This window comes from Malaclemys terrapin, chromosome 5 (genome assembly GCF_027887155.1).
Source record: "Malaclemys terrapin pileata isolate rMalTer1 chromosome 5, rMalTer1.hap1, whole genome shotgun sequence".
NCBI classification, from domain to species: Eukaryota; Metazoa; Chordata; order Testudines; family Emydidae; genus Malaclemys; species Malaclemys terrapin.
Window position 1 is genome coordinate 22,814,452 of NC_071509.1, and position 27,714 is coordinate 22,842,165.

The window sequence follows — 27,714 nt, forward strand, 5'->3', positions numbered from 1 at the left end:
CACCAAAAATCCTTACTACTTTATTTACAATGAATGAACACGATTCTGGTTAAGAGCCACTGAAGTTTTATTGCATACTCATAAAAGTCCCCAGAAATGATTCAGCCCCCACTCTGCACCTACTATCATGCTGACCTCCCTGCATGTCTGGGGAAAAGGGGAATACCAATGGTGAGAGGAGGACTGGGAAAGATGGGAGTGGGACAAATCAGCGCTCTCCACTACTGCTATTCTGGCTTGTGTCACTGCCATAGGTAGTGGGGAGAAACTGCTGTAACTTAGAGCATCCCCTCGGCTGCATAAATTATGTCCGTTGCCATTTTGCCAGCACTGGGAGGACACAAAAGTGGTTTAAATTCTTGCCTCAGCCTTCTGTGCTTTGTCAATGTACAACACGGAATCTGACCCACAGACTGGAGAGATTTACTTAGACCTGCTTTTCAAAAAATCAGATGCATAACTGTGCACCTAACCTGCTCGTGTAGTTACCATGATAAGATACACACACTGGCTATCCACATTAATTACAAACACACCAGGACACTTGCAGATACAAATACCTGAATCATGCTGCGTGTCCATGAAATTGTACACATAATTGCACAGGCATTTCTGTATGCACAACTGCACATGTAACTTTTTTGAAAAAAAAAACCATGCTCATTGTGTCATCTAGTCCCCATCTCCCTGCTAAAATACAGGCTTTTTTTCTCTACAGTATCTTTTCAAGGGCTTTGTCTAGTTGAGTATTAAGTATCTCACAAAATGATGAACTGCATTTCTAAGGGTAATTTTAACACATTAAGATTCAAAGCTGCTATTTTTTTCAAGCAACCTTAAGTTTAACCCCCACTCACCGAACTTAAGATCACTTTCTAAATGCACTGTAACACGTGGGTTAAAATGATGCTTAAAGAATTCTGATTTCACTGTAGTTTTCATATAGGCAGCCTGAAACAGAAGAATGCTGCATATGTCTGTCAAAGTGAAGTTAAAAATCTCTCTGTGTTAGTCAGACTAGGGTGGGATAATTCCATATTCAGTAATCATTCTGTGATGATGATTATTCACAAAGGTACATCAAGTGCTAATTTATACATCTGAATTATCTGCTCTTAGGGCTCCATCCTGAAAGATGCTTAGTAACTTCTGGAACTGAAGTTCATGGGAACTGAGGGCACTAAGCATCTTGCCGCATTGAGCTTCTATTACAAAATATATGCCTGACACTCTATCCTCAGCTGGTATGAATCAGCACCGTTCACTTGACTTCAAAAGAGGTGCACCAGGCTTCACCGGGTTCTGGCTCTTGATTTTTAAAAGAGTGCTGTCCTGATTTCAGATATTGTCATAATATCTTATGTTTCTCCTCCCATATTCATTTAACACTAGAAAATGTAAACACAAATAATATTTTATTCATTTCCATATTGTTTTGGAGGTCACATTTTGCAATACATTCAGCTAAGTATGAAATGTAATACTCAAAGGGAGCAGCATTTTCTTTAAAAAACTATAGTCCAGCTAAACATTGCAGCTATCATTAAATGCACCAAAGTTTACAGATCAATGTCGTAGTGACAGATGTCAGAGCACATCAAAACTTTTTGGCACAAAAATGCTAGACTCTAAAACAAATTAGCATTCTTCCAGGAGAGATGTCTAATTGTTACACTGCTGATGCAGTCTCTATAAAAGATTTAAACACCAGGTTTCATTATTATAGGGAGTAGAGGGAGGGGAGGAGAAGGAAGAAAGGAAAACTGAACATGTCATACACAAATACTTTTTCTGAAGTACTGTATTTACACAAAATTAGAGAGATTACAAATACTTTACTAAGTAGACAAAGTTATGATAAAACACATTCAGCTTTAACACTAGCCAGCTATAGGTGCAGAACATGGAGGCCTAATTTACTTGCATGGCAATAGAGCATTAGAAAGGCCTCAACTTTTGAAAGCAGAGGATAACATGATGACATTGTATTTGTTATGCAGTATGAGCCTTTTCATTGACTTCAGTGAGATTTTAATAGGGCCCTATAATCCTCTCAGATTGCAGATAATGGGCTCAGTCCTTCAAGCAGCTGAACACCTGACCCTGGTCCTGCAAAGTGCTTAAACATATGCTTAACTTTAATCATGTGCATAGTCCCATTGACTTCAATAGGACTTACGTAAGTGCTTAAAGTAAACCACATGCTTAAGTGCTTTGCTGAATCAAGATCAGAATTCTCAGCTTTTTGCAGGATCAAGGCCAATATTCTATCCCTAATTTTAATGCTACTGTAACCTAAAAAATAAAGACAAACTCTATACTTTGTCTTGTAGGTATTCTTCTTCTTAAAAATACATTTTAAAATTGATTTTGTTTGGCTACAAAGCATTAATTTATTGAGCTCCACAGAACACTGCTCATTCATATCCATTATAGCACATAATTGATGGACTACTGTTCATAATTTGTTCCAGTATTTACCAAAAGACTTTTTAGATGAATAATAATAATGATAATAAATAAATAATAATTAAGCAGTAATAAAGTAATTAATTAGGTAAATCAAAGGCAAAAGCTCATACCATATTGCTGCTATTCACCAAATTTACCTGATGTGTGAAAGATTTTTCCCCATTATATTTTCTTTAAAAATAATTACTCTCTTTTATCCTGGTATATGTTATCAGATAGCTCTTGAACAAAAAATATCGTAAATATAGTGTCACTTCTACAAACTAATTGACCTGATTTCCTCCTAATGAAAGGTATGTTGAGTGGACCTGGCTCAGTGACATAAATTACAATGCTAGTTAACTAAACTCTGATTATGTCTTTGTTGCTGTCACTGCGATTATTGTAATTATGTGGTATCACAAAAGTGCTAAATATTAGTAAATCAGATACATAGTAACAAGATAACTTTGGTTATGCTCGATAAAATACTGGCATACTGAATACACATACCACTTTTAAAGTTTATGTTACAATCATGTTGTCTTATAATAAATAATAATAATCTCATTTTCAAAGTGCCCATCCATAATACCCATTCTAGGCATCAATACATCAAGCCATCAATTAAAATACTCTTTTAAAATGTTCTAAAACTGAGACAAATCCAGGATTGCAGATGCAAATATACTGTACAAATGGTGCTCCAACTATCTGTTCATGCCCTAGGCTCCAATGGTCGCAGAATCTTTGTTTTAAGAGAGTAGGATGCTGGATCCTCAGTAAAATACCAGGACACGGCATCTGGAATGTTATAGGCTTTAAAAGTTAAACCCCAAACCTTGAATTTACTCCACTTGCCAAGAAGCAGTCAGTGCAGAAGGCAAAGTAGTGGCCTGGCAGAATCACCTCTGCCCATCCCTGACAGTCTCTCTGTGGCTACATTCTGTACTAAATGCAGACAATGGAAGAGCCTGTTTTGAAAGCCCACAATCAAATGCACTGCAGGAATCCAGGTTTCAGATCCAAAAGGTATGCTTCACCATTGTCCAGTCAACACGTGATAGATCAGGTGATATCCTTCTGGTGGCAAAAGTCAGACCTAACTTGAAGACTAATGACTGTTAGGATGTTAGCATGTTCTGTGTAAGCAATAATCATTTTCAGTGTCTAGAGAGCTGTTGTAGCCAGATGAAGGATACAGATCCCTTTTAAGTATCCTATTGACAATGTTGATCATGACTTTCTTGTACTGTTGACGTAAAAGAGAATAAACAAATGGATCTGATGCAGCCTTACTGTAGGTGAGGCACTTGCTTACAATCCCCCAGTAGTAGTTTATGGTAACAAAAGGAAGAAGTTCTATCAACCTGTTAATCATTAACAAAGAGGAAAAGCTGAATGTTACATCCACACTAGCAACCTGTTCAACTCACATTTTCAGGCATAATAGCATCTTAAGAATTAATTTTTATACTATGCAGCACCTGAGGGGATGATCCTGCAGTCATTACACAGGTAAATTTATGGGAGATTTTCCTGAGTAAGGATGGCCATGAGGAGGAAAAAGTGTTTTAACTATATATTTAAACACTGAGGTCACATACTCCCATGTCTTGTATACAAAGAAGTGTAGCAACTTATTGCAAAACCTTCTGCCTAATTCTACTTGGTGAGCTGTCCTAGCAATTGGCAATATATTCAAGATCTCAGTGCTGTCTGACAAGGTTTTGCCTTCCTGACTGCTTCCCTCTCCCTAGGCAAGCTGTAGAAAGACGTGTAAGATGTACTATAGAATATGGAGCTATATATTAATATATCCTTATGTAATGATATTGTGAAATGTCATGTATGAAGAGAGAATACATGATGCACTGGTGTGATATAAAGCACCTCAAGATAATACACATTGTCTCATGAACATTTGCTCTCATTCTGGATCATTCAGACTACTTCCCCTCTCTTTTGCAATCACAAGATATCTGTGTGCAAACTACTGCAATTGTTTACTTGGAAAAGTGAAATGAAGAAAGTATTTATGTATTTTTAACTGTCTGTTAATGTTATTTAACAGATGGAAACAAGGAAGAGATGTCATTGCTATGTGACCAGCTACCTGTCTTTAGACCACCACCATGTGCTCTGTGAATCACCAGTAGTCACTGAACCACAGGTTTGGAATCTTGGGCATAAAGGCTTTGTCAGCATGAGTTTGGTGCATTAATCATGAGTAAGGCAGCGAGTCTGTCATGGAGGTCATGGAAGTCACGTATTCTGTGACTTTCTGGGATCTCTGTGACTTCTGCAGTGGCTGGTGCGGCTGACCCAGGGACCGCCTGAGCAACTCGGCTGGCCCCTGGGCCAGCTGCACTGACTGCTGCTGGGGCAGTCTCAGGCCACGGCACCCCACCCCCAACGCCGCCCCCAGCAGCAGCAGAAGTTTTGATGTGTGAGGGGGCTCAGGGCTGAGGCAGAGGGTTGGGCTTTGGGTGCAAGAGGGGGTGAGGGCTTGGGGGGGGGCTCCCCGGAAGCAGCAACATGTCCCTCCCTTGGCTCCTAGGCAGAGGTGTGGCCTGGCGGCTATGCGCACTGCCTCTGCCTGCAGGCACTGCCCCCTGCAGCTACCATTGGCCACGGTGCCCTGCCAGCCCTCACCTCCCCATCAGCAGCAGCGGGGGTCCCAGGCCGCTCCCTCAGAGCACCACAGTGCCCCTGGGCCACCCTCCCCAGAGCATCCACAGTGCCTCGGGGCCACCTCACGGGTATATAGTACAAGTCATGGACAGGTCACAGTCCGTGAATTTTTGTTTATGGCCCGTGACCTGCCCATGCCTTTTACTAAAAATACCTGTGACTAAAATGTAGCCTTAATCATGAGTGGTGAAACTGTAACTGAGTTAAGAAAGTCATCTCACCATACTATAACATCATGTATTCTGCGTATGTCACATCTGCTACCGAAAAACTCTTTTAATAAAGTGGAGAGGTTTTTTTTACAAAATTATTTGTACAATTTTTCATATCTATTCACCCACAAAGCCTTAATTACCATGGGGCCACCTGCACAGAGCTCAGAAGACCCCATAAATACTTTTGAGACTGACCTAACCTAGCTTTTCTATACATTAAAATGTAATGATTTCGAAGTGTGATCTCCCAGACATTCCCAGACCTAGGAATGAGGTCTTGGTCTCTTTAGGAAGCTTGGAATTTCCCTTTTCTTGTAGTACAAAGCTCTCATTTTTCAGGGCTGAAGAATACTGGATTTTAAAGTTATATGCCTATAAAACCTGGCACACATCCAGGACAGAATCTTGCCCATCCTGGGCCTCAGATAGGTGAAATACTGCAGCAAATTCCACAGATATGTGTGTGTGCATAGGGTGGGGAGGGAAGAACACTTCTCTGGCAAGTGAATTTAAAGAAGGTAGCTGATATCTGTAGCTGCTCCAGGGCTTGGGATGTTAGAACAAGTCTCAGGGAGATGGATTAATGACAGAAAGCAAGCAAGGAGGTCAAAAAGTGCATTATAAATAAGTGTATCATGTGGATCTGCAATTTATCACATGGTACATGGTTCCTCAGTTTGTCCTATCTTGGATATCACCTCCACATATGGTACATATGCTTGATCTGTACAAAATGAATATTTTTGTAGAACACTGTCAAACAGAAGAACTGTATATATAGATATACTTGAGTGTGTCTGTGTATGATATAATAGATTATGGTCCCATAATCTAAAGAAAATGGAAAAACTCCCATTGACCTCAGTGAGATAAAGCTATCCCATTGATAGCAATGCTGTTATAGTAAGGATGAACTTCATCCATTGGGTTTAGTCCCAACAGACAGAATTTATTGTTGATTTCCAAAATCTCAGTAACATTTCTGAAGTTAGGGGCAAATCCTGATCTCAGAGCATAGCCTGAGTAGCCAGACAATGTGCTGGGGAATCTTCTATTCCAGAGCATCCATGAAGACAATTCTAACTCAAAGGCTGGTGTGGTCTCTGTGGACCCGACACAGCCCATCAAGTGGGGAAAGAACAGAAGGTCTGCATGGCAACCAATATTCCAGCCCTACCCCAACCTTCCCCCTGGCCTAACCCTGCAAGGACCCCTCATAGATGCCTATGTAGCCCTCCCCAAATCCTTTCCATTCTGCTGCCTTCTGAGGCCATGGGAGCAGGGACAGAATTCACCCCTTGATAAGTGCATTTTAATTTTCTCGCTACTGACGTACACAGTGTCACTTAGTGCATTAAGAAAATGTATTAGCTGACATTTACAAAACACTTTGTCTGGGGAATGGAGTGGCTTTTTGTTTCAATTGTTTATGGGAAATATTTCAGAATTAAAAAGTGTCTGGAGGCCGGAATTTACTGAACAGGGTATAATACAGCCTGAATGAAAATGGCAGAATCCATCCTTTGCTTGGTATAGAGTTTTAGCTTGATGGTCATAATAATGAACAGAAAATGACTCATAAGGTACTGAACATTAATCAATTAACCTTTTAACTTTCTGGTGTCAAGTTAATAATTGTTACAATTCTTCTAGAAGAAGAGGAAATGCAGCTGCCTAGCCAATCAAGCAAGAACCTTTCAACTAATAAAAAAGTGAAATAATAAAACGTGTCATCTCAAAAGTTAAAACATACATAAGCAAAGGCTGGTAAAATTGAGAACAATTTATATGTTCTGTCCTTCAAAGTTTTCCTTGGTCCAGCTGTCCCATTGAAGCCAAGTGTGGTAGGAACAGGGTGAGCGACGACGATAGAATATGGCCCTAATTATGCAAAATCAGCATACCAAAATCAAGATTTTGAAAAGTTAGTAGTGTTTTGGGTGCCTCAGTGTTTGGGTCTCCAGCCTGATGTGTCTTCAAGGGGCCTGATTTTAAGAAGATAGATGCTCAACACTTTCTAAAAATCAGATCCCTTCAAGGTATCATAAATTGGCCACCCACAAAATTCAGGCTCCCACAAAAAACAAGTCACTTTTGAAAATCATGACTCAGTTTCATCCATGTTAAAAATGATGGGCTGGATTCTCAGTTGGTGTAAATCAGTGTAGCTCCATTGACTTCTACCCTGCTGATTTACCAGCTGAAGATCTAGTCTGCTGACATTTTAACTAACCTCTAATTTAAACTGGATATTTCTTAGTGTTTAGGAGCTCACACTTCCTGGAAAACTATCCTGCACCATTAAAGTTAGTGGGAGTTTTGCCACTGACTTCCATGGGCACAGGATTAATCCTAGATTATTTCATTAATAATATTTCCCGGCATAGAAACTATGGGCCAGATCATCAGCTGGTGCAAATCTTTGTGGTGCCATTTAAGTCAATGAGCTTCAACCAGTTGAGGATCTAGTCATATGCCTCTAAAAAGCATATACATATATAGGAAAAACTGTCCTTGCTTTACTGTTTTATTTTATCCTTCAGTGCCTGAGTCCATCTTTGGACTAAATAATGGAGGTGCTGATGATAAGCCAAACTGCTAAAAAAAACCCAATGGGATGTGATGAACTCCTGGTTTCAGTCCTAAAAGCCCACTCTTTCTGAAAGAGGCATCTATACCTTGTTGTAAAAGAGAAACAAAAAGATCTTACAAGACTGCAACGTCTCATATTACTTTATCGGTTTACCAATTAATTTGGTTTAGCATGATTTGGCTCCCTGTGTTTATATGTTCATATTTCCCCAAATCTATTACCCTTCCCCCAACCCAATATCCCTAATACTTTTAAGGAAGGTTTGTTTGTTTATTGTTATGATCGCAATGTCTTTTTGCTGTCCCAGGAATCTTGGGGTAGCTTATTCTTGATGACATATTGCCCCCAAAGGCTCCCGGAAGAGGCAGGGAGTACTAACCTGGTGACAATGTAAGGAGCAAAGCAGATCACGAAAGACCCTATAAAAATACTGATTTTCTTAGTAGCCCGCTGCCGCCTCCTTTTCTGCTCATTAAGACAACGCTGTTTGACGCTGAAAAGGGAAAATAACAATCACTGCGTTAAGACAAGACGCGAGGAGACTTTTGAGCCAACGGTAAAGTCTGCCATCGAGACTCGGTTTCAGGTGCGGGAACTTGTCAAATGAAGGGTATGAGACCGAACAAAAGCCCTGAACCCACCAACCCTCTGGATACTGTTAGCGACATAAACACCCATGAGGGACTCAGCCATTCAGTGTCCTGGGTTTTCTAGGAACCTTCGCTTTCCGTTTAAACAAAGCTCTCTATCAATATTTAGCCACAAGCTTCTGACAGTAAATGAACAGATGAATTAATTAAACAGTCTTTGAAGTTAGAAAAGAAACGCTGCAGGAGAAGGGGCCATCATGTCTGCAGGACATGAATGAAGACGTCAAAAGGTGCTCAGGAAAGCAAGACGTGGCTTTTGGGTCCTTAAGGGAGAGGGTGATTTAAAACACATCGGAATTAACACACACACACATACACACACACACATTACCTGGGATGGATATCTACCAGCAAAACCAGCGTTTGCATTGTAATAATGTCTATCCTTTTGCAGTGGAACCTGGCCACTTTAAACACCTTTAAGTAGGTGAAACACAGTATCACCAGGGACAGCATGAAACTGGTGGCGTGAAACACGATGGTGAACACGGTAAACCTCCTCCTCTCCGTCTCTTCTCCCAGGTGCAAGGTGCAAGAGGCGTACACGTTGCTATAATCTACCCAAGAGAAAAACAAGGAGACCAAAGGGAAGGTCAAGGAATGAATCCAGGAATAGCTCATCAGAATCACAGCGTCTTTGTACCGCATCTTGCTGGTGTAACTCAAGGGGAACACCACGGCAATCCACTTGTCTATGCTGAGGGCTGCCATGCTCAGCATGGTGTTGGAGGTGAGGAAAGTTTCTAGGAAGCCCACCGCTTTGCAGATGCAGTCACCGACGGGCGGCTGGTTTCTCAGGATCCCCAGCAAAGTGAAGGGCATGTTTAAGACTGTCAGGAGCAGGTTGCAGAAGGACAAGTTCACCAGGAAGACCCCGGGGACTTGCTTGCGGAGCTCGGTACTGTAGATGAAGCATAGCAGCACCAGCAGGTTGGACAGCAGAGAAATAACGAGCACCAACACCAGGAAAAAAGCCAAGAGAACTCCTGCCAAGTCCATTTCTTACCAGGTAGCCATGCGCCCCTTGGTGAGCAGAGGGTAGGCGTCAGAGATGGAGCGGCAAGGGGACATGGCAGGTGCCTCTCGGGGGGACTTCCAGAGATTCCCAGGCATGTTGGTGGAGAATCTGGGTGGATCTGAAGCTCAGGCTGCCGGAAAGCACAGGCGACCGGCCAGCCGGCGCTGTCCAGGGTCCTGAAACGATCCCACCCTCTCCCCAGGTCGCGCCCGACCTGCCCGCTTCAAACCGCAGGCAGAAGTTCCTCCTTTCCCATTCCCCGACCGACTGACTCGGGCACCGGGGGAGGCACCTGCTCAGCTCCCAGCGAGCTCCTCCGGCTTCTCTTCGGCCGCTCAGCAACTCCGGTGCTCAGTCCCTGAAATAGTCAAACCTCCCCAGCCTCCCGGGGTGACTCATGCGCAGACGGGGAGCGGCGAGCCACAGCCTCACTCAGGGAGCGCGGAGCAGCTTTGCCTCCCCTCTTTGCTCAGCACAGATCATCTGGGATAGCCGCCGGCCAGCAAGGGCGAGACAAACTTCCCCCCAGCCCGCGGCAGAGGAGGGGATCGTGCAGCAAGCTGCCAATTAGTTATTAATCCTTTAGCGATTAATAATGCTCATTCATCACCGGCAAGGTGCCTGGTGTTTTGCAAGACACGCCAGTATCCTAGTAGTTATGATGAGTGTGGGGGGGAGAGGGTTATTTCATTTATTAGTGTTTGGGAGGGGGATGTGGCTGTAGCCAACTTGGCCCTCATGTACCAGAGCAGGTTTCCCCTGCTCGTTTTGAGTGATGTCTTCTCTGGCACCATTTCCCCTACCTCCTCAAAGAGCCTACAAATGCAGTCAGCATTCAGGGACGGGCATAATTTCCCATGGGTCATCACCAGAACAAAGAAATCCAGCAGTGGGGAGTGTTAATGTACCGTACAACCTGAGCCCCGCTACCTCTGGACTAACCCTTCTATTAAACCTGTAGACACTGTTGGCTAAGGAAGTGACAGGCCCAAGGCTCTGATAGCACTTTCAGTAGACACCTAAGGTCTCTCTGAAACCATTTTCAAATCAAACTGTTAGTCGATAGGGAAAATATTTTCATAGTTAGAAGACTCCGTTCTTTTTCTTTCATCTAATAGTCACAGGGGAGAGCCGAACAAGATTTTAAAAGGCATACTTAAGGAAGACCCACAGTACTTTAGGGAAAGTTTGGGGGTTATTGGCAGAAATGACGTGGACAGAGACTGTCCCTACATGCTTCACAAAAGGTTGATCACACAGAGACACCACAAGCCTTATCCTTACATAAGAAAGAAATGCATTTATTTTGTTGCATCAAAACAGTGGCACAGAAATAAATTGCCAGGTCTAACCACTGTCACATTTTTCAGTTGATCTCCAGTGCTGAAAGGAAGAAAGAAGAGAGAGAGCTTGCTTGCCACCAAAAATGAGCATTATGATCCTAAGAAGATGGTGCAATACATATGCAATTACACAATGTAGACTTGTAAAGTACATGTTCCCACAGTAGGAATAATGTTATTTTTAAAATGCTCTTTAAGGGCCTGATCTAAAGCCCATGGAAGTCAACAGGAATCTTTCCATTGATTTCTGTGGGGTTTGGAACAGGTTCTAATTGAAAGGGTTGCCATGGTAAGGTTTTATGTTTTAATGAAAGCACAGAGCAGGGTAGCATGAAGTGTGTTATCTGGAAATGTGTGCTGTGTTATACCTGAGGACAACACTGAAGTAGGATGAATGTTTTCTCTCATTAGTAAGGTGTCACTTCCCAAGTCACAAAATGGTGAATAAATCTGACTGTCAATATAGTTGTAAATTCATATCAATGTTTCAAAAAATCCTATGAAAGAGAGAGAATAACATGAACACCTTTGCTGCACAGCCTGTGAGTTGGGCTTCTAAATCTGTAGCTTCAGGGGGCCACTCAAAGCCAGAGCTGGTAGAGGGCCTGCAGGGAAAGAACCATCATTTAAAGAGCCTTGTGTATCCACAAAGAGCAGTGGTTCTCAACTTATTACATATCATGATCCCTTTTTCCACACCAAGACCTCTCCAGGACTCCACTCCCATCTAGCTGGGGTTACCCATGACCCCCCATTCCATTTAGTAATATTGGAAGGGTAGGGGGCTTGTAAATGTCTGACACCTGATGTTAGTGACCTCCTGTTTAGTATTGTGAAGTGAAGCAGCTCTAACTTTTAATTATGACAAGGCCAACTATATATATGTATAACACTCTCCTACAACATCTTCAAGAGCAGCCCTTTTCTGTCAGTTCCAAATGGAGGAGTTGAGAAGGTGGAAGGACGGCTATAGATATATAATCATGTGTCTACACAGTTTTTGAAAATTTCCCCCTAAAACCTTTTGTCTAAAGCAGTGATACTCAGACCTCAGTGGTTCAGGACCCAAATTAGTGATCAACATTACCCAAAAGAGCCACAGTAGTGTGAATCCATTGTTTCATTTAATATGGTACTATATTCTCATATTTAAACAGTATGACAGGAAAATATTCTCACAGCAGAAGGACTGAACCAAGTGTTATTACTTTATCAACTGAAGTTGGTTAATAACATAGTAAAAGCCTCCTTTTTGGTTAATGACTTAGACTGGTTAATAATTAAATCACACAGATTTTTAATATCATGTGCCGCAAAGAGCAGCGGGAGATACATTAAAGAGCCCCTTGCGGTTCCTAAGCCTCAGTCTGAGTATCACTGCTCTAAAACAAACTTTTCAGAGGAAGAATGGATTGTTTCTATATACTGGCAAAGAGATGAATAAATTAAAACAAGCTGGAAAAAATGGGAACAGAAGCAGGAAGTAAAACAAAGAAATCAGAGTCCTTGTTAGATACGTATGTCTCCACCTTGCAAAGACTTATGCATGTACTTAACTTTATGAGTCCCTTTGGGTGAAATCCTCGCCCCAGAGAGATCAATGCAAGTTTTGTAAATGGGCTAGGATTTCACCCTTTGACTTTTGTGGGCTTGCTCACAGTGTGTAAAGTTAAGCGTGTGTATACATTTCTGCCTTTTATTGGACTGTCTATATTAATACATTCACACCAGTCACTACAATATTCATTCCACTTCACTTCTGATTCATGCACACATGTACCACCATAAGACAAGGGTCACACTAAACAAACCCATACACTATTCAGAATGTCTTTTCTCTGATCCACCCTGCAATATTTCAGCGTGTTTGTGTTCTTTGAACCCACACCTCTCTCTGTGTGTCCCTCTCAAAGGCCTGAGACTGTTGCTCATTTTCCCTACTTTACAACCTCTGAAAAATTCTGTTCACATAATTTCCTAAAGGTATTTATTGCAGTTTTATGATGGGCTTCCTAGTTTTGTTACAGTTTCCTTACACACAGATACTCAGACACAAACACAAAACTAAACCCAGAAGATTATATTTAAATATTTTTTATCAATGCCAATTGTTAACTCGCATGAATATAACTGGAAAGAGACTGGAGGTTGTTTGGGATAAGGATGGTCTCTTAGGCCTTAACTACACTACGTGAATAACATAGCTGGAGTCGACATAGCTTAGGTCAACTTACTGCAGGGTCTACAACATGCTGCATCAATGGGAGATGCTCTCCCGTCTACTTCCCTTACTCCGGTGGAGTACTGGAGTTGACGGGAGAGTGATCTGAGGTTGATTTAGTGGGTCTTCACTAGACCCACTAAATCGACCCCAGGTCCATCGATCACCACAGTGTCGATCCCCCGGTAAGTGTAGACATGCCCTTAGGCCCTAATCCTGCAGAGACTTATGCACATGCTTCAATTTATGCACGTAAACAGTCGCATTTAAAATTGACAGAACTACTCATGTGAGTTAAGTAAAACAAGTGTTAGCAGGATCAGGCCCTTACTGTATGTTTGTTCAGCACTGAGCACAATGGGCCCCAGTCTTCACTGGGGTCTCTGGGGAGTACTGTAATACAAATCATAAATAAGAACAAGTTGTTTATAATTAATTATTCCTTAAAAGTAGATACCATCCAGTAGACACAAATCAGATAATTACTTTGTTCTTTTTCTTTTAATGGATGCATACATTCTTAAATCTTCACACTAGTCCATTCTAAATATTGACTACATTTTATTTGATTTAGTGTTAATGGACTGCATTAATTGGAAAGGAATAAGGGATGATTCAAATTCTCTTTGAGTTTCACACCAGGAGAGATGTGTCATGCAAAATTCCAATATAGATCACAGCTGAACATAATGTAGCTGTAATCTGTGCATTTTGCAATAGCTAGGAATGCATTCAATTTGCTTCTATTTTTAATGAAGGACAGTGAAACAGGAAGAAGACCTCAGACAAATTGCATCAAATTATGTGCACGTATAGGCAGGGATGAGGACGGAGGGGAAACTTTTCACTTCCTTGCAAATTCTTTTTCTTTCTTTCTTTCTTTCATTGGCAGGGTTAAATTAAATGAACTGTATCGTGAAATGGAATGACTCAGGAGACTGTTAGTGAGAACAGTACCTTTAACCTATAGGTCACCGGTTTAAATATGGCCCAGGTCAGGAGTGAGCAAAAGTCGTAACCATGTGACTGGTTTTCAAATGTAGAATGATGTAGTGGTCTCAGTGCACTTAGCAATGGACAGACGTGAGTGTCATGTAATCCTCATCACCGCCATTATAACAAGGCATGTTGGTATCGTATCACTGGTTTTAATTAGTGCTACAGCATTAGCATTGCTAGCTTAATTTGCACAATCCCACCCAAGCAGCAGCAGAGCCTTGTTCTATGTATTCCTTCCTCTATTCCAGTGTCCTCGTTCATCATGACTGATTTGGATTGTAGGCTGTTTGGGGCAAGCAGTGTGTCCTTATCTGCTAGGTAAAGTACTATGCATACCTCTAATGCTATATAGAAATATGAAATAATCAAATAAATAGCAATACGATACATAATGATAATGGTATGCTAATTAACACATCAGCAACTGCAGTAGAAAATCCATAAGCCTTATTCATCAGTCTAATGCAATTCCTTTACCTTGCACTCCAGCCCACAAATGGCAGATTTAGTACCTGGGGAATAGCCTCATTGTAAAGATATTCCTCATGTCGCGTAGACAGTGTAAGACCTCTACACTGTTCCCTCTTGCAAACCCCAGCATAGGATAGGAAGAAGAGAAGCAGAAGAACATACACATATATTCTAAGAAACAGTCTTCTCTAACAGGGAAAGGAGAAGAACAGAAAATTCATGAAGTCCACTAGGCAACTTGCCATGCAGACTGAATTTACCTGGGAAACTCAGATATTATACTGATGTGCTCTGGGGAGACAAAATATAAAAATAATGAATTATTAGATTTTTTAACATAGGCAAATGAACTAATTTTGGCGCCTAAATCATTCAACAGCATCCTGTTGTTTGCCAAAGAGTGTCCATTTCATTGAGTTGGCAGAAAAGCTAAAATAAAGAAAAATCCAAGTAAAATGTGTATTATTTGATATAGAGGGCCTGATTCTTATCTCATGCCAGCTTTACACTGTCATTACCCCTGGTTTACAATAGTGTCCAAGACAGCAGAATTAGTTCTTTAACTGGAGGTCATTACTTTACAAAGTTAAGTGATACTGTAATAGTGAAGAAAAAAATAGAATGATCAAGGAATTTCCCTGAGATTCAATAGGTATTATAAGCTGAAAGTAGAGAATATGTATCTTTCCTTCCTTCTTTCTGGCTCTCAATCGTGCCAATTCTGTAGTTCCTAGGTGCCTCATATTGATTTGTTTAAATCAGATAGGAATATATTAATATCCCTCTTTCACACCATTTTCTGCCACCGCAGCGCAGAAATACAATAGTTCATGCTAACAGCTTTGTATTGTCCCAGCTTGTAATAAAACTGTTGTGACTGCAGGCATGCTGATGACATTCCCGGGGGTCTACTTTTCTTTTTGTATTTTTGTATTTTTCAATGAATGTGACAATGGTTAGCACTCCCAGGAGCCAGCAAACATTAAGTGGCATTTTCTGAAACTGCTGAGACAATTTATTTACTGTAGAGCGTTCCAGGAGCTGGAATATGAAGAAGCAGCCTATGAACTCCTATCTGACTACATCATCATCATCATGGCAAATCTGAAAGGGACATGGCCGCCTTGCAAATGGGCTGCCTCACAGAATAATCTCTGGTCAGGTGCTTAAGGTGGTCTGATTGTATATTCAGTTTATTCTATCACTGGCAGTCTTGTCATGCAACCAAAGCTTTTGGCAACCACATAATTGACAGCTGTCCTTGTTACACACACTTCGGAATTTGTTGGTCTTCCGTTTTTATACATGTCCATGCTAAGAAAATCACCAAAACAGAACTGCTACTAATGGAGTCAGTTTCTGGGTTCGACTTCAAATATCCACATTTCTGATCTTCTCTTATTACAGACTGCCCTAAATTCTCGGCATAAACCACACCGTTCTGCTTTCATTGTGCTAGTGTAAATCAGGAGTAACTGCATTAAAGTCAATGGAATTACACTGTAGAAAACCAAACCAGTGTAAATGAAAGTAGAACCAGACTTGTAGTGCAAGGCTGTGTTGTAAAGAACACACCTGTAAACATAGAATGCAGTTCAGAATATGTAGTGAGCTTTGCACTGGACAAAGCACAGAGAAAGATCCACCCCCATGGATTTTCAATTCTAAGGGGCATGTTGGCAGAGGCCTTTGCACCTTCCCCCACTGCACAACTGTTCAAGGGCTTCTCACAATATTAGTATTTCTGAACACGGGCAAAGCAGAGGTGGGAAAAAGAAGAAGAGGTCTTAGCTAGGTCAGCTCCAGCATTTTTGCCGCCCCAAGTGGCGGAAAAAAAATAAGCCGCAATTGGCGGCACTTCAGTAGCAGGTCCTTCCCTCTGAGAGGGACTGAAGGACCCGCCGCCAAAGATCCGGACGTGTCACGCCTTTCTGTTGGCCGCCCCAAGCATCTGCTTGCTGAGCTGGTGCCTGGAGCCGGCCCTGGGTATTAGAGTGAGGCCAGCACACCAGTGACATAGGCCTCATGGGTAGAGCTGATGGCACAATTTCTCTGGTGTCATACCAGGCCAGTGCAGCTCTGTACAGCCCCCTGTGCTGGGCAGTGGCATAAGTGTTGTCATCTAGCCCTATTCATTCCTAGATTCCAAGGCCAGAAGGGACCACTGTGATCATCTAGTTTGGCCTCCTGTATTATACAGGCCACAGAAATTCCCCCAAATAATTCCTAGAGCATATTCAGGCCAATGAAATCACTATCCCTCAATGTACAGAATTAACCAGGTTGCTTTTTTCCCCTCCTTTAACCCTCACAGTAGACAGTATTTGGTGCTGCCATGAGGGCAGGGGACTGGACTCGATGATCTCTCGAGGTCCCTTCCAGTCCTAGAGTCTATGAATCTATGAATCATGTTTTAGTCTTGCAGAGGTATGTCCAGGAAAGCATTTGCTTGAGCCCTCTAAGCTATAGCTTGCCTCAGAGGTGCTGGAACGGGGGGGGGGGGGGGGGGGGAGGCAAGGGACCATGGCCCTCCCACTTTTGAAAGTGAACAATCCAGCCCCCTGCCCCTCCTCTTCTCCCCTGAGGCCCTGCCCCCTGGCCAGGCTGGTAAGAGCAGCCCAGGGAGTCCGGAGCTGCAGACCCTCCACTTGCCTGGTGCGGGGGTGCCCAAAAGCAGCCCCTGGCCCGTGTCCCTGCCCCTGGGTCCCCCTGCCCAGGGCAGGTGAAGAGTCCGTGGTTCCCCACAGCTGCACAGGTGACTCTCTTATCATGGCCTGGCTGCAGCTATTCAGCTCCCAAGGCCCCTGAGACCCGTCCCGCAGGCCAGGCCGGAAGCTGGAGCCGGGTCAGGGTAAGAGCCATGCTGGCTGCTGTAGGGAGCTGCAGACCCTCCACCTGCCCTGGGCAGGATCCCCAGGGGTGAGGACATGGGCTGGGGGTGCTCTTAGGCCCCTCCACCCCAGGTAGGTGGAGGAGCCTGGGATCCCTGGCCCGACTCCAGATTCCTGCTTGTCCAGGGGACAGGGCCATGAGGGGAAGAGGAGGGGCAGGGGTGGGGCCTCATCCCGCCGCCCCCCCCCAATTAGGAAAAATCCATTGCCCCTGGCTTGCCTTCCTCTCACTAATCACTGTAGAATGTTTTTTTCACACACCCACTAATAGGTGCAGCCTCTGTTGGTGAAGGTAAGCAACTGGCATTATCTGCTTCATGAGAGAAATAGTGAGCTATTTTCAACCTAAATCTTTCTTGTGATACCTAAGTATATTTCTCCCATCATCCTCCTCCAGCCCACCCACTGACCTGCTCTCACACGTACATGAACACATTCTCATGGGGAGATTCCAACTCAGAAATGACGTCAGTTTAAAAAATGGGATTGGCAAGCAATAAATCAGTCTATAATGTGCTACTTTCATACAAATGCTCTAAGTGGCCAAGGCATTTAAATTTAAACAGTAGCTATTGTGTATGCACAGCTGTTTCAGAAATCACTATGGTCATGCACCTTTCCTGGTATGTTTCACTGAGCAGTTTTTTTTACAAAAACTCCATTACAGTAAAGAAAGAAAAACAAGGAAATGCCAGGTTAAGGCTGACACTCTATAACAAGCTACTGTGCCTTGGTTCCAACACATTGTGTGATGTTGCCTAGGAACAATAATAGTGCTAATAACAATACAGGCCCAAGTCATCCCCTCCATTACTGCAGAAGGAGAAACTGAAACCCTTGCCAGGAAGCAAGAAGCAGGGAACGTGTTTTGCAGCAGCATTGTTCCTTCCCTCGGATTCTGCTAACGTCCCAGCTTTGGTCTAGGGCTCTATTTGTGGAGAGTGGGTGGACTCCCCGCACCAGCTGTGCCATGAATCCACCCAAAAGGTAATGTTGCTGGGGTTAGTAAGCTTTTGTGCAGAGCCCCTTAGAAAATCTATGGAGGCCACATGATCTTCTGTTCTCATACAGTTCCTATTCAACAAGTTTACTTATAGCAATCTATCTAGATATAAGCTCCTGGGACAGATCTCCCACCCCTTTGAGCCCCTCCACACATAGCTAGTACTGTTTTATTGAGGGGAAGGACTAGGTGAACAGTTAACCTTGTGCCCTCCTCCAGCCTCTTTCCCATTTGGTGTCTATGTGGGGATTGCCTCTTCAATTCTTGGTCACCAGGGTCCATAATGACCCTCTCATACACACTAAAAGAAGAAACACCACATGGCTCTTCTCTCCTGTGATCACCAACATTTTGTTTGAACCGGCTGAGGGAGATCACATACAATACAGTCACTTCCTCTGACCAACTGAGTCAAAATGGTTTCCATTAACCAATCACAGCCCCAGAAAAAATACTGTGTGGCTTATTTGACCTTACTTTGTTGAGAAACTCATTATGATTTAGTTTATTTTCAGCAAGGGGTTTCTTCACTTACTTAACTTTATACTGATCTGACTCTTGAAAAGGTCTCTTGTCTGAGTTGTCTCATAGAGCAGCTTTTGTAATTTATATTGAAACAAACTGGTAAATTATTGATTGATTATGAATTGTGAAATTCATTTGTTGCCCCTTTGCAGGTCACATTTAGCCCCTGTGTCTGGATTACATACTCATTTTCATTAACACAGCACCAGTTCTGGATCTGGATTTCTGTAACCACATATCCAGCAGCAGCAGCCAGTGCACACCTTTATCATATCAAAAAGGGTTATGAAAATTCTATGTGGCAAGACAGGCAAGTGAAAAATCACTGTTCCCATTTTCTCATGTGAGACAACACTAGACAAAGGTCTTCTAGGACTGTTTAGCTCTACCGTCTGTATTCAGAAGAATACTGAAACTGTAGCTAGGTTTTGGTTCCTATGGCTATCAAAAAGAAAGAGAAAATGTAACTGATTCAGAAATAGAGCTCTTCAAAAAGTTTTTGATGGAAAAAAGTGTCCTTGAAACTGAAATGTTTTGCAGACTTCGTCCTGTGTAAAACGAAACAAATAAAAATTTTTTGGGAAGGTATCTGTAGCTGGAGAGTGAGACTCTTTCGAGCCCAGTGATTAAGGTACTTGGGTTCAGGTCTGAGAGGAGAGAGGTTTGAGGGCCTGCTTCAGAGTGATCTGGCATATAAACTCTGCTCTGAATCAGACAGCACAGGGATTTGACCTTGGTCTTGCACTTTCCAGGCTAGGGGCCTAACCACCAGACTATAGGGACTTCAACCTGCTCGTCTTTCCCCCGGACAGACTGTCACAACCTTTTTGAAAGGTCTTGTTTTCATTCCAGTGGGAACAAAAACACATTTCAAAACCTCAACATGTTTTGAAAACTGAAATTGTTTGCCAGCCAGCTCTCTTCCGAAACAATCAGGCTGACCTGCCTACTCTGTGGTGCTGCATTCTTTTGTCACTGTTAATCTCAGACTCTTCCCCATCCCTCCTTTTGTTAGTTTAAGCAACTTGTTGTGTCTTGTCTTATATTTAAATTGTAAAATCTTTGGGCAGAGGCAATCTTTCAATCTAAATCTACCCGAACCTACACCTATTACAATGAGGCCCTGATTCGGATTGAAGTGACAGGCACTACTGTAGTATAGATAATGAATTATTATTGTTGTTGCTATTATTATTCCAGTAGCACCAAAATGTGATTGGTACTGAACCAATGCAGAAAAGTTTATAGTCCCTGCCCCAAAAAACTTACATTTTTTGGATAATATATTGATAATATACTGATAATATATTGGCCAGTCACATCTTTAGGCCCTTAAACCAGAACATTTACACAAAATAGTCTCTTTACATATACTTAGCTAAGCCTAGTAGAGATTATAACAGCCAGTTCTGTAAGCTATTTTGTATAAGATATTGTACATGATTTAAGGGCATATAAATGTTATTGCACTCAAATTATTTTGCAAGTGGCATTCTAAAACCTGGATGTTCATGAAAGTTACTAATTTTAGGGTTATGTAGCATTGTAATTACATTTAAAAATTGTTAACATTAAAAATCAGTGATCAAGATACAAACAGGATTCTAGAGGAGATGCCCATTCAATGACTACATATATTAATTTTCATAGAAACCAGGTAGTAGGTAAAAACTGATAAGCTTATTGTACTTTTTGTAGAAAATACCTTTCCAAACTTTAAGCCTTCAGATCTGATCATTTACTTATTCAGAATCTGCAAATAATAAGATGTGATACACTGTGCCTTTAACTAACTTAGGATGCAAAATGCATAAGTCACTAATAACAGGTTCTTTTATTCAGGCGGCTACTTGACTATTTGTTATTGGAAATGAGATTGGTGAGTCATGTATATAGAGACATGAAAACTTTATTTAGTACTTAAATACATACACATATAATAGCAATTATAGAAAATTAAGGTAAGCATAGCAAAATGATCCCCTGCATTGTGCATAATCACAGCGTTATGGAGATCATCAGAAGTGAAAATGGAAAGAACAGGAAGTGGAAAAGCACCATATATGGAAATGATGATACGGTTTCCACTGTCCTGTCATCCCAATTAGGGGTTGTTTTGACAATCTTTTATAACCTTTTTTCATTACATCCCCATACATCTGGGACTATATTTGATTAGGTCTCAACCTCTTGCCCATGTTTATTATTCTGGGGGACCATAATTAGAGTTCTGACTGCTGGCATCAGCTAATTACAACAATATATTTCCCAATGGTTTTGGCACATAAACTCCAGGGTTACATGTACCAAAAAGTCCCTAAAAATCTGCTAATTTAAACGCAGTGTGTTATTTTGTTGTTTGTGTGTTCATCACCAGATACATATTGCAAAATCTTATAACCTTAAGTCAAACACTTAGGCTGTCTATTTAGGCCTTATATAAACCATGAGGCCCTATGAAGCCTCAAGCTTATTGCAAAGTTTATTTCAAATACTATTGCATTATATTTTCCCCGACTTGGGTTATAGCTTTAATTGTTTTTAGTACTACTTTTAACTTTTCCTAACATATAGATGATAGTTTGATCCTAGTCATGGACCTCCCAAGAACCATTCAGGAGTCAAAGGTCAACAGTACAATTATAGCGGGCAGCGATATTCGATACTGTACAAGAAACAGCTGCAATCTAATAAACAGTATACTTTATTGCCTAAGGCTGAGATCAGTGGAAGCTGGACACCTAACTTGGAATATCCCAGGCTAATGTGTTGTAAGCACTTTTTATTTTCCTTCTTAATTCACGGAGTGAGACAATCCTGTATATTATACAACACATGACATTTGCATTTACAATAAAACAATTTACATTTTTGAAAATTATGTTCTATATGTTTGAAAGACAAGTGACCCGATCATAGTCATAGCCCCTTTCTCCTTCAAGTGAGAGCTGGTTCTGTTCCTTTTCAGCAATGCTTAGGGCTAGCCACTCTGCGGCAACCTCAGTTTCCTTTTTCTCACTTTATATCACTGTCCCACACACTCAGCAAGATTGAGGTTGAGTGACTAAGCATATGCCCTGCCTTTCCAAACCGGTGAGTCGACATTAAATGACAAGTGCAATCCACCCTTTCTGGTAATAAAGCAGGTGCTGACTCATGATGTAAGCAGCAAAAATAAAAAAGATGAGTTTAGAATCGATATGTTGGAAAGAGAGGAGAACTATGTGTTAACCAGGAGACATTTTTAGGCAACAAAAAATGTGTAATTCATCCGTTTTATCAAGTTCTTTTGTTTTTATTTTTTGCATATGAAGTTATAATGGGACAAAGTTTATCAGAAAAAAAAACAAGAAATTGCTCTCAATCCATAGTTTCAGAGTAACAGCCGTGTTAGTCTGTATCCGCAAAAAGAAGAACAGGAGTACTTGTGGCACCTTAGAGACTAACAAATTTATTAGAGCATAAGCTTTCGTGGACTACAGCCCACTTCTTGGGTGCACTATGAATAAATGGCACCATATTAAAATATTCTCTTCTTCATTATTGATTGCCTCTAATTATGCTCAATAATTTGCAGGAGATACTTAACATCTTGTCCAATCATGCCCTTTCTTCAAAGTTTCATAGGGACCATTATGAACAGTTAGTCCAACCCCAGTATAACACAGGCCACAGAACTTCCCAAAAACAATTCCTGTTTGAACTAGAGTATATCTTTTAGGGGGGAAAAATCCAATATTGAGTTCGTATTTGCAAGTGATGGAAAATGCATCACAACCCTTGAGAAAGATATAGCTAGAGCATCCTCCTTTGCCTATCACTAAGGTATAAAGGAGGGCAGGGTCATGGACATAACCCATTTAGCTGGCTACATTTGGGGCCATTGGAGCACCTCCAATCAAGCTATCTGACCTCCCCAGAAACAGGAAGTGTAGTGTCAACATTATGCCTGGGTCCTGCATAAGCATGCTCGAGGGGAAGAGGCTGTCTGCAAACCTATCCCTGCATTTCCCTTAACAGAGCAGGCAGAATTTAATCTTGAATTTAGTTTAATAAAAACATTACATTCGGCCAGATGTACCCCTGGTGCACCTCCATTGTCTCCAGTTGTTTTATAACATATCCAGACTCCCCATTTAGCACAGTATATTGACAGGTTTCAGAGTAGCAGCCGTGTGAGTCTGTATCCGCAAAAAGAACAGGAGTACTTGTGGCACCTTAGAGACTAACAAATTTATTAGAGCATAAGCTCCGAAGAAGTGGGCTGTAGTCCACGAAAGCTTATGCTCTAATAAATTTGTTAGTCTCTAAGATGCCACAAGTACTCCTGTTCTTTTTGAGTATATTGACAGTTTAACAAACAATTCTTACCTATTTTCTAGCAGGCCCTACCCAAATTATGTGAGTCATGGAACACTGAGGTGGAAAATCTCATTTCAATGCAAGATTATTAACTATGCAGTGATATCCTAGTCAATGAGGCCTTGCACCACCTCCTTGACAGACTATTCCATGTCTTGAAGGCTGTAAAATGTTCCTAGTACTAAATGCAGACCAGATCTTCCCTCTCTTAATTTTATCCCATTGTTCCCATTGTCCTATAGTTCCCTAAGTCATTCCTTTTGATCCTTGGAAATTCACATCCATCAATAATTTTAGATTGTTTGCTCTTCAGGGCAAGTATTATGTCTGTCTTTGTGTTAAAAAGACATCTAGCACATTTTGAGTGCTACTGCAACCTAAATAAATAAATACAAGCCTGTCTCTGCCACACTTGTTCATGCCAAGTAGTACTTTACTTCATGAGTAGTCCTATATAGTCCAATGGCGTGCAAGTACAAGGAAGGCGGAATCTAGCCCCATGTTTGCAGATTATCATCATATCCATATTGTTTCATCTCAACATGGCTCAAGCTCCACATATTTGGCTCTTTCCGTCTTTCCCCATAAATCAGTCCTTTCCATCCATTTCCCCATTTTTCATGTTCTCCTCTGAACTCCCTCCTACTTACAAATATCTTCTGGTAACATGGTACTCAGAAATAAATGTTGAGTTCCGAGTACACTCATACCAAAGCTGTATGGAAAGGCATTGCCTTGGGGCTCTAGTCATGGACCAGAGCCCCATTTTGCTAGGCACTGTACAAACACAGATCAAAAAGACAGTCCCTGCCTTGAAGAGTTTACAGTTTAAATATAAGATCAGAGACAAGAAGTGGATGCAACCAATAGATGGGTTGAACATAAGGAAACAATGAAACAATACTGGTCAGCATGCTATACAGTGGTCACAGCTGCCTCCTTAGTCCTTCCATAGTCTATGACTCAAACTAGCTACAGGAATAAAGGGAAACAAGAAGACTTTTTATCAATACATTAGAAGCAAGAGGAAGATCAAAGACAGGGTAGGACCTGTCAGTGAAGAGGGAGAAACAGTAACAGGAAACTTGGAAATAGCAGAGATGCTTAATGACTTCTTTGTTTCGGTCTTCACCGAGAAGTCTGAAGGCATGCCTAGCCTAGTGAATGCTAATGGGAAGGGGGTAGGTTTATCAGACAAAATAAAAAAAGAACAAGTTAAAAATCACTTAGAAAAGTTAGATGCCTGCAAGTCCCTAGGGCCTGATGAAATGCACCCTAGAATACTCAAGGAGCTAATAGAGGAGGTGTCTGAGCCTCTAGCTATTATCTTTGGAAAATCATGGTAGACGGGAGAGATTCCAGAAGACTGGAAAAGGGCAAATATAGTGCCCATCTATAAAAAGGGAAATAAAAACAACCCAGGAAACTACAGACCAGTTAGTTTAACTTCTGTGCCAGGGAAGATAATGGAGCAAGTAATTAAGGAAATCATCTGCAAACACTTGGAAGGTGGTAAGGTGATAGGGAATAGCCAGCATGGATTTGTAAAGAACAAATCATGTCAAACCAATCTGATAGCTTTCTTTGATAGGATAACGAGCCTTGTGGATAAGGGAGAAGCTGTGGATGTGGTATACCTAGACTTTAGTAAGGCATTTGATACGGTTTCGCATGATATTCTTATCGATAAACTAGGCAAATACAATTTAGATGGGGCTACTATAAGGTGGGTGCATAACTGGCTGGATAACCGTACTCAGAGAGTTGTTATTAATGGTTCCCAATCCTGCTGGAAAGGCATAACAAGTGGGGTTCTGCAGGGGTCTGTTTTGGGACCGGCTCTGTTCAATATCTTAATTAACGACTTAGATATTGGCATAGAAAGTACACTTATTAAGTTTGCAGATGATACCAAACTGGGAGGGATTGCAACTGCTTTGGAGGACAGGGTCATAATCCAAAATGATCTGGACAAATTGGAGCAATGGTCTGAGGTAAACAGGATGAAGTTTAACAAAGACAAATGCAAAGTGCTCCACTTAGGAAGGAACAATCAGTTTCACATATACAGAATGGGAAGAGACTGTCTAGGAAGGAGTACGGCAGAAAGGGATCTAAGGGTTATAGTTAACCACAAGCTAAATATGAGTCAACAGTGTGATGCTGTTGCAAAAAAAGCAAACGTGATTCTGGGATGCATTAACAGGTGTGTTGTGAGCAAGACACGAGAAGTCATTCTTCTGCTCTACTCTGTGCTGGTTGGGCCTCAACTGGAGTATTGTGTCCAGTTCAGCGCACCGCATTTCAAGAAAGATGTGAAGAAATTGGAGAGGGTCCAGAGAAGAGCAACAAGAATGATTAAAGGTCTTGAGAACATGACCTATGAAGGAAGGCTGAAAGAATTGGGTTTGTTTAGTTTGGAAAAGAGAAGACTGAGAGGGGACATGATAGCAGTTTTCCGGTATCTAAAAGGGTGTCATAAGGAGGAGGGAGAAAACTTGTTCACCTTAGCCTCTAAGGATAGAACAAGAAGCAATGGGCTTAAACTGCAGCAAGGGAGGTTTAGGTTGGAAATTAGGAAAAAGTTCCTAACTGTCAGGGTGGTTAAACACTGGAATAAACGCCTAGGGAGGTTGTGGAATCTCCATCTCTGGAGATATTTAAGAGTAGGTTAGATAAATGTCTATCAGGGATGGTCTAGACAGTATTTGGTCCTGCCATGAGGGCAGGGGACTGGACTCGATGACCTCTCGAGGTCCCTTCCCGTCCTAGAATCTATGAATCTATGACACGCCTCTGCAGCTCCAGCCTGAAATGTCATTGGCCTGTTTTGCTCTTTTGTCATGTTGCAAACTCCAGTCAAATATGCTCTTCACTATTAATCCTATGGGTCCTTCATCACTACTGCTCCCCAGCCTTTTTTAGTCCATTGAATATCCATGTTTCTGATTATTAAGCCGACAGGAGAGCTCTCTTCCGTTGGCTTAGAGCAGCTACGCAGCTGCACCGGCTGTATGCTCTCTAGTGTAGCCCTAACCTAATTCTTAACTTGTTCTTTTCCTATTTTAGCCTCAGATCCTACCCCATTTACACTGATGTTCACTATGTTAGTCATCTAACCACGGCTAACTTTTTTGGTAAAAAGTGAAACAAAAAAGGCATTTAACACCTAAGCCATGCTGCATTTTCTGTTATTGTCGCTCCCTCCTCATTGAGTAATGGGCCTAACCTGTCCTTGGTCTTTATCATGTATTTGTAAAATGCTTTCCTGTTACTCTTTTATCACCTTGCCTCTGTGGGTCACAACTGAGGATGCCAAATTCAAGACAAACTGCTCAGAAATAGGGCAGACTCACCCCAAACTGGTGGTTATTCTCTCATTAGATTATACCAAGACAGTAACAAAAGTAAACTTCTGTCTCACCACACTGGTTAACAAGAAGTTAAAAATGCAGTCTCCATAGGCATTCCAGCCCTTGTCTCACCACCGAGACACTGGACTCCTAACTTCAGATACAAAGATGATATATGCATATACACAGGATAATGATAGTTAGCAAATCATAACTTTTCCATTGACACCTTATATGACATACTTTGTACAAGATTTGATGCAATTGTATAACAGTGGGAGCAACAATGATATAAATGGTCATAATCAATCATACAGCATCACACCTTTATACCACTAGCTAGTTTTATCTCATTTTGTGCTTTGGCTTTTCTAATTTTGTCCCTGCATGCTTGTGTTGTTGTTTTTTTTTATATTCATCCTTTGTAATTTGACCTAGTTTCCACTTTTTATAGGACTCTTTTTTGAGTTTCAGATCATTGAAGATCTCCTGGTTAAGCCAGAGTGGTCTCTTACCATACTTCCTATCTTTCTTATTCACTGGCATAGTTTGCTCTTGTGCCCTTAATAATGTCTCTTTTAAAAAAATCTGCCAGCTCTCCTGAACTATTTTTTCCCTTAGACTTGCTTCCCATGGGATCTTACCTACCAATTCTCTGAGTTTGCTAAAGTCTGCTTTCTTGAAGTCCATTGTCTTTATTCTGCTGTTTTCCTTCCTACCATTCCTTCAAATCACGAACTCTTGTCTTCATGATCACTTTCACCCAAGCTGACTTCCATCTTCAGATTCTTAACTAGTTCCGCCCTGTTTGCCAGAATCAAATCCAGAATATCCTCTACCCTAGTCGCTTTCTCTGCCTTCTGTAATAAAAAGTTGTCTCCAATGCACTCCAAGATCTTGTTGGATAATCTGTGCCCTACTGTAT

General features: G+C 41.6%; 1 protein-coding gene across 1 annotated transcript; it reads right to left on the bottom strand.

Moving 5' to 3' along the window:
* Positions 1 to 1,399: 1,399 nt before the first annotated feature.
* On the bottom strand, positions 1,400 to 9,602 carry GPR78 (G protein-coupled receptor 78). The gene is made up of 3 exons (XM_054030484.1): positions 8,935 to 9,602; positions 8,333 to 8,446; positions 1,400 to 3,821 (listed from the first exon to the last, which is right to left on the bottom strand). The coding sequence occupies exons 1-3, from the start codon at positions 9,600 to 9,602 to the stop codon at positions 3,584 to 3,586; spliced, it is 1,020 nt and encodes a 339-aa protein (XP_053886459.1). The 3' UTR covers positions 1,400 to 3,583.
* Between the last annotated feature and the right edge of the window lie 18,112 nt (positions 9,603 to 27,714).

Bases quoted from the DNA above. Each gene is read 5' to 3' on its own strand.
- GPR78 (XM_054030484.1), bottom strand. From the start codon at position 9,602: ATGGACTTGGCAGGAGTTCTCTTGGCTTTTTTCCTGGTGTTGGTGCTC. The intron at 8,447-8,934 runs GTAATGTGTGTG...TTCCCTTTTCAG, and splicing joins CTGGTAGATATCCATCCCAG to CGTCAAACAGCGTTGTCTTA. The intron at 3,822-8,332 runs GTTAGTACTCCC...AATGATTAACAG, and splicing joins GCTCCTTACATTGTCACCAG to GTTGATAGAACTTCTTCCTT.